Source organism: Mandrillus leucophaeus, unplaced genomic scaffold, assembly GCF_000951045.1.
Source record: "Mandrillus leucophaeus isolate KB7577 unplaced genomic scaffold, Mleu.le_1.0 Scaffold150, whole genome shotgun sequence".
NCBI classification, from domain to species: domain Eukaryota; kingdom Metazoa; phylum Chordata; class Mammalia; order Primates; family Cercopithecidae; genus Mandrillus; species Mandrillus leucophaeus.
The window spans coordinates 3,827,005-3,834,952 of NW_012101477.1; the positions used below are offsets into that span (position 1 = coordinate 3,827,005).

General features: G+C 51.7%; 1 protein-coding gene across 1 annotated transcript in view; it reads right to left on the bottom strand.

Annotated features, from left to right (window-relative positions):
- Position 1: 1 nt before the first annotated feature.
- VSTM2L (V-set and transmembrane domain containing 2 like) overlaps positions 2 to 7,948 on the bottom strand; it is a gene marked incomplete at its 3' end in the record, with an annotated part of 13,158 nt that continues 5,211 nt past the window's right edge. The window contains exon 3 of the mRNA XM_011975025.1: positions 2 to 175. Within this exon, the coding sequence (XP_011830415.1) occupies positions 2 to 175 (174 nt within the window). The remainder of the gene's footprint in view (positions 176 to 7,948) is intronic.

Consider the following 7,948-nt stretch of genomic DNA (forward strand, 5'->3'; position numbering starts at 1 on the left):
GGTGCAGGACGGAGTTCTCCCCGGGCTGCACCCGCAGGTAGGCCTTGACCTTGTGGTGCCGGGCCTTGCCGTCGCTGAAGTCGATGACGCGGCACTCGTAGGTGCCTTCGTCCGTGGGCTTCACCCGAGACAGGCGCAGCTTGTGGGAGATGTTGCTGCCCACCACCTTGACCACCTGGGGGTGACAGAGAGACCGTGACCTGTCTGTCCCGTGACAGTGGGGGAGAAGAAGAGTACGGGGGGTCCCAGGATCCTAGGACTAGAGCCCCCAGAAACACTCCCACAAGGGCCCACCGAGGTTTGCACAAGAGTGAGTTAAACAGCAAAAAAGTAAAAGCAACTGCCATGTCCATCCACAGACTGCATAACTAAGCAGTGGTCTGTTCCCTGCATGAAGCACTGCAGAGTGGTCTGAAAGACGGAGCTAGAACTAGGCATGTGAGCTCAGTGGCAAACAGCAGAGGGAAAGCTCTCACTGCTGCCTGCCCCCAGGGGATGCCATTTATGTAAATTAACACAGAAACCCACTCTATACCGGTTTTGGGGTCTTCCGGGTGTGGAAGTTTAAAATAGACAGGAGGGAACACCAGGACCTCCTCACAGTGGTGGACCCTAGGGGAAGAACACAGGGGAGGAAGTGGACCTGGTGTAGACTACAAAGCAAAGTCTTCATTTAGTCTGAAAGTGTACATTTCCTAAAAAAAAAATTATAGAGGTACCTGCAGTCCCAGCTACTACGCAGGAGGCTGAGGTGCGAGGACTGTTTGAGCCCAGGAGTTTGAGGCTTGCAGTGAGCCATGATCACACCACTGCACCCCAGCTTAGGTGACAGAGTGAGACCCGTATTTTAAAAACCAAACCAGGCCAAGTGTGGTGGCTCACGCCTGGAATCCCAGCACTTTGGGAGGCCAAGGCAGGCGGATCACTTGAAGTCAGGAGTTTGAGACCTGGGCATGTTGCCTGGGCAACATGGGGAAACCGTCTCTCCTAAAAATACAAATACTAGCCAGGGGTGTGGTGGTGCGTGCCTATAATCCCAGCTACTCGTGAGGCTGAGGCATGAAAATCACTTGAACAACCTGGGAGGCGGAGGTTGCAGTGAGCCGAGACTGCACCACTGCACTCCAGCCTGGGCGACAGTGCGAGACTCTGTCTCAAAAAAATAAATAAATAAAATAAAATAACACAATAAAAAACAAAACAAAACAATATAAAGGCTGATGACAAATATATCGGGATGCTGATAACTATTTACTCTACTTGGGGGGAGCAAGGATGTTTGTTATATTCGTCTTTGTACTTTGACTTTTTGTGTTATTTGGTTGGGTTTTTACATTTCTGTTTTAAAATGGGAGTGTCACTTACACAGAGTAAAGTGCACACAGCCCGAGGAAATGTTTCCTGTGTAACCACCATCCAGAGCAAAGCATGGGACATTCGTGACCCCCTAGAGCACACCCTTCACTCAGCAATACTTCCCCCGCTGGGGTCGCCCGCTTTCTGACTGACTTCTGTCACCATAGATAGTTTTTTTCTGTTTTGGAACTCTTGTATGTGTGGCTTCTTTCCTGTGCCTGGCTTCTTCGACACAACCTGTTATCGGTGAGATGTCTCCATGTTGCTGCCTGCATCTATTTGTTTGTTTGTTTGAGACAGTCTCTGTTGCCAAGCCTGGAGTGCAGTGGCGTGATCTCAGCTCACTGCAACCTTCATCTCCCAGTTCAAGCAGTTCTCATGCCTCAGCCTCCCCAGTAGCTGGGATTACAGGCACCTGCCACCATGTCCAGCTAATTTTTGTATTTTTAGTAGAGATGGGGTTCCACCATGTTGGCCAGGCTGGTTCCGAACTCCTGGCCTCAACTGATCAACCCACCTCAGCCTCCCGAAGTGCCAGGATTATAGGTGTGAGCCACCATGCCCAGCCATCCATTTGCTCTTTTTCATTGCCATATAGTATTCCATCACATGCATACTGTACAATTTGTTTATGTGATCACCCATCGATGGACATTTGTGTGATTTCCAGATTAAAGCTCTTATGAATAAATCTGCCCTGAATATAAAGTAGCCGTGGGTGTTTTTTTCAATTAAAAAAGAAAAAGCAGACGGACAGTTATATAAGATACACCACTGGGGAAGCTGGCTGACGGGTACAGGGGACTTAATGACCTATTTTTGAAACTTTTCCTGAGCCTATGACTCAAAATAAAAAGGTTTTTTTTTTTTTAATTTAAAAAAAGAAGAAAAAGAAGAAGAAGAAGGAGTTGGGCCTATGGAGAGGGGTAATGGTGGTGGGAGGGGGCTTCTCTCCTTCCCTGGCCCCTTCTTCTTAGAGAAAAAAACAAAACAAAACAAAACAAAACAAAAAAACCCACCTGCAGTCCCTCTCCTGCCTGGACAGAGCAGTGGAGGTCAGTTCTCAGCTGCCAGTCGCTGATCCCCTTCCCAGACAGCTTTGTAGGCTCAGGTGAGTGGGCCTCAGACCTGTGGCCTACTGGTCTCTCTTTTGGAAGGACAACGAACTGGCTTGTTGCCGCCAAGCCCCAGCTCCTAGAGAGGGAAGCCCAGCTTCTGGCTCCAGGTGGGATGCCCCCGCTGGTCACGCCTGCGGTGAGGGGGCCGGGATGAGAAAGCACGGCCTCTGCATGCAGCCTGCAGATGTCTCTGAGCCTGGGCTGGGCACTCACACGTGTGACTTCTAATCATCTCACCAATCTGCCCTGGGGAGGCCTCTTTCATCACCCTCCCCAGTGGGAAACTCTTGCTGACCTCGCGGCCTTTGCGCGTGCTGGGCCCTCTGCCTGGGTGGGGTTCCCTGTTCATCCTCACCTGCTTGGTTCCCATTCATCCTAAATGTCACCTCCTCCAAGAAATTGACCCCTGTCCCCACCCCCTCCTATTTCCTGCATAGCAGTCTTCTCATTTTGAATTGTGTATTTGTCTGTTGACTTAATTTTGGGTTCTCTCCCTGGCTAAACCACACCCGCCATGAGAGCAGGGACAATATTTGTTTTGTCCATGTGAGTGGTTATCACAGAGCCCAGCACTCCATAAATAATCATCAACATTTTTGCAATGAACGGACCCACCCCATGACCTTCTTTCTCCCACTGAAGTGGTACTCAGATGTCATGCTTTCTAATTTTAAGCCACATGCACACGATGATATGGTTTGGCTCTGTGTCCCCATCCAAATCTCATCTCGAATTGTAATCCCCACGTATTGAGGGTGGGGCCTAGTAGGAGGTGACTAGATCACAGGGACAGTTTTCTCCATGCTGTTCTCATGATAGTGAGTGAGTTCTCACAAGAGCTGATGGTTTAAAAGTAGCAGTTTCCCCTTCGTTTCCTCTTCTCCTGCCACCACATAAGACATGCCTTCCTTCCCTTTAGCCTTATGCCATTGTTGTAAGTTTTCTGAGGCCTCCCCAGCCATGCAGAACGTTGAGTCAATGTAACCTCTTCTTCTTTGTGAATTACCCAGTCTCCGGTAGTTCTTTATGGCAGGATGAATACGCATAATGATACCCACTTTGCAGATAGTGAAACTGAGGCTCCAAAAGAAGTGACTCGCCCAGAGGCACGGAGTCAGTGAGTGGCGGAACTGGGAACAGGCTCCATGCGCTCTCACCCTCCCAGTAGTGTGACAGGCTCACGGAGGGCCACCAGTGCTGGCAGGGCCACAGGGAAGAGGAGAGTGTCCAGCAGCGGGGAGCCTGGCCTTCCTCCCTCATGCTGAGCCTTTCCGGCTGCCCATCATCCCCTATATGGAGGGAAAGCCTTCAGCAGAGGCACGGAGGTGGGACCCAGGCAGGACTTCCCCATGGCAAGCAGTGGGAAACCCTCCCAGGTGCCCCTCTGGATGTGGGGGCACCCCTCCCTAGTGCCAGGCCCTGCTGGAGCCCACCCTGTCCCTCTGACTCCATCACCTCCGCCCTGCAGTCCTGCGTGCTCTCTCCGGCGAGTTAGGAGATGCTGCTGCAAATGCGCAGCGGGAACGAATTACCTCAACATCTGCTTCCCTCACGGATATTAATTATCCTTCATTTGTCAACCCTACAAGGCGCTAATGGAGTAATAATGCAAAGCGCTGGGAGCACTCGCTCCTAGGGAGGGAGCACCAAGCGAGGCCCAGCCCTCAGCCCACCCGCTCCCATCCCCCAGATGGGGCCACGAAGGCCTGGGCGGCTCCCCAGGCAGCCAGCTCCCTCCTCCCTGTCACCCCCTCTGCCAACAGACAGATGTGGCCTTCAGAAGCACAAGCTCTTCCTCTCTCAGAGAGGAGGAGGGCAGGGAGCACTGCAGGGAGTCATGGGAGGCCAGGCGCTGACCCTGACAAGTCACCAGCACTCTGGCCTTGGTTTTCTTGGGCTAAATTTGTCCATTCATTCAACAAGCATTTAGCAAGTGCCTACCACAACGAGCCAGCCAGATCCTGGTAATGCTGGCATGAGCTGACAGTCTAACGGAGAACCTAGACCCCTAACCCACAATCAAGCAACTCAGCGAGTGAACTTCCAACAGGACGAAGGGTGAGGACACACATCAGACACCTCTCCCTCCCAGTCCCTGTGGTCCACACCTCTAAGCACAATCTGGAGAAGGCGAATTACCATATGTGTAACAAAAATAATAACAGCAACAGTAGTGCCAGTGGCTAATGTTTATGCAGCACCTGATCACTGTGAGATGATGTGATAAGTTTCACCAATCTTTCTTTCTTTCTTTTTTTTTTTTTTTTTTATGTACTGAAGTTTTAAACCTTTACTTTTTTTTTTTTTTTTGAGACAGGGTCTTGTTCTGTCACCTTAGGTTGGAGTGCAGTGGCGTGACCATGGCTCACTGCAGCCTCAACCTCCTGGCCGCAAGCAATCCTCCCGCTTCAGCACCCCCTCCGACCTCCTGAGTAGCTGGGGCCACAAGTGCGCACCACCACTCCTGGCCAATTTTTGTATGTTTTTGTGGAGACAGGGGTCTCACTATATTGCCAAGGCTGGTCTCGAACTCCTGGGCTCAAGCAATCCTCCCTGCCTTGGCCTCCCAAAGTGCTGGGATTCTAGATGTGAGCCACTGCGCCCAGCCAAGCTTCATCAATCTTATTTAAACCTCACAATAACCCTGTGATGCAGGTGAAGACGCTGAGACTCAGAGAGCTGAAGGGATTTTCTCAAGGCCACCCAGCTGGTGACAGAGTCCACACCCTACCCACCCCTCTGGGAGCCTTCTGAACAGTAAACTATAGGTCAATCTTCTCATGTCTTTCTGAGGCCCCTAACCCTCCATGTCTTGGGGAAACCCAGCCCCAAACCTCATCAGAGGCCTCTCCCACAGGAGGGGGCCCAATATCCCATTCCAGGAGCAGCGTGTTGGATTTCATCCACCGCACACTATGCAGAAAGCCCCTCAGCCCAGCCCTCCAGGGCGACTGGAGAGCCCACAAAGAAAGGAGACCCCCGCATGGCAACCCAGCTGTAAATCATAATCACCTCCACACAGGCATCGACAGGCCTGAGCTGTGCAATTAAGCACCTAATTACGCTGAAAGAGACAAGGCCGAACCCTGACCAGGGCCAAGTTCAGCCTCTTCCCTGCTCGCCCCATGGCCCAGGCTTTTCCGGGCACTGCAGAGATACCCCGAGGCCAGCTCACACTGGGCAGGCTGGGATCTTCTTCCAGCCATGCCAGAAGAATGAATTTGTACTCGTGATGCCAACCCTCGCCTTCACGTGGCCTCCTGGGAAGAGAGGGGAGGCCCCAGGGAAGGTGCTGGGGTGAGGAATAGGGGTCAGATGGCTCCTGCCCCAGGCCGGGCCCTGTAATCAGCCTCTATCAGGTCCACCCGGTACTTCACTGGCCCCTTGGCATGTTCAGAACCCAACTCAGGGTCTCCCCATACCTGTGCCCCAGAAGGTCTTACTGCTGTAGCCAAACTCTGCAATGGCCGTTTCTGTTTTCTTTCCACGCTCTGCACACTCCACCCCTGAGCCCACTGACCTCCTCTAAACACCATCGGACCCCTTCCCCTTCTCTCCAGAATCCACATCCCCCAGCACTGGCGAAAGCAAGGTCCAGGGCTTCTCCCATCTGGGCCATCACCCCAGCCTCCTCCCAGGTCTACACAACCGTCCAGCCTCTTCTTCCATGACAGCCAGACCAATTTTTTCAAAATGCCCCCAACCTAAACTCTTCGATGGCCCCCACGGTGGCTGACAAGGCCCTTTGAGGTCTCCTCCCGGCCTGCCCCTCAGCCTCATTGGCCACTAGCAATTCCTCCAGCGCCCACACCCAGCCAAGTTCCCCACTCCTTGTCAAATCCTCCACACCTCAGTGCTCACTTCAAACATCACCTCCTCCAGGAAGCCCTCCTGGCCCCCCAGGCTAGATCAGATCCCCCGTTATAGCAGCTCTCCTCATTTTGGTCACAGTTGTAATTCTATTTTTTTTTTATCATGCATGATTACTGGATTAACACCCATCTCCCACACTGGACTGGGAGCACCCAGAGGGCAGGGAGGGTGTGTGTGTGAGCCTGTGGTCTTTCCAGAGTCATCTTTGTTTAACTCAGCTTCCAATCACCAGCCATTTACAGTGATGAAGTCCCCCAGGAAGGAGGGTATGTGTGGAGAATTTCACCTCGTCTTAAAATTAGGAAGTTGTGGACGACCTCTGCTTGCAAAACTGGTTAAGGGGAAAATTAACCTCAATTCTAGCACAAAGGACTTCAGTGAGATCGAAGGAAAAACTTCCGGAACTTGAAAATGGCCAATAAGCAGAAATGTTTGCCTGAGCCATGGAAATGATTCCACCTAATGGTGGAATCCTTAGCAGATACAAGCTACTAAGGGAGACATTTTTAAGCCAGGGCCCTTCCCTGGGCCCAAGTTAAATGAGATAATTCATGTAAAGTGCTCGTTATGGCTCCTAACATATGGTAAGCACTCAATAAATGCTAGCTGCCATATTATTATTATCATTATTATTTTCTCACAGATGCCTGTCCTCCCACATAAATGATGTCCTTACGGGAGCAGGGGTGCGATCTCGGCTCACTGAAGCCTCCGCCTCCTGGGTTCAAGCGATTCTCCCACCTCAGTCTCCCAAGTATCTGGGACTGCAGGTGCGCACCACCACACCTGGCTAATTTTTGTATATTTAGTAGAGACGGGGTTTCACCGTGTTGGCCAGGCTGGTCTCGAACTCCTGACCTCAGATGACCCGCCCACCTTGGCTTCCCAAAGTGCTGGGATTACAGGTGTGCAAAGCAAGGTCCAGGGCTTCTCCCATCTGGGCCATCACCCCAGCCTCCTCCCAGGTCTACACAACCGTCCAGCCTCTTCTTCCATGACAGCCAGACCAATTTTTTCAAAATGCCCCCAACCTAAACTCTTCGATGGCCCCCACGGTGGCTGACAAGGCCCTTTGAGGTCTCCTCCCGGCCTGCCCCTCAGCCTCATTGGCCACTAGCAATTCCTCCAGCGCCCACACCCAGCCAAGTTCCCCACTCCTTGTCAAATCCTCCACACCTCAGTGCTCACTTCAAACATCACCTCCTCCAGGAAGCCCTCCTGGCCCCCCAGGCTAGATCAGATCCCCCGTTATAGCAGCTCTCCTCATTTTGGTCACAGTTGTAATTCTATTTTTTTTTTATCATGCATGATTACTGGATTAACACCCATCTCCCACACTGGACTGGGAGCACCCAGAGGGCAGGGAGGGTGTGTGTGTGAGCCTGTGGTCTTTCCAGAGTCATCTTTGTTTAACTCAGCTTCCAATCACCAGCCATTTACAGTGATGAAGTCCCCCAGGAAGGAGGGTATGTGTGGAGAATTTCACCTCGTCTTAAAATTAGGAAGTTGTGGACGACCTCTGCTTGCAAAACTGGTTAAGGGGAAAATTAACCTCAATTCTAGCACAAAGGACTTCAGTGAGATCGAAGGAAAAACTTCCG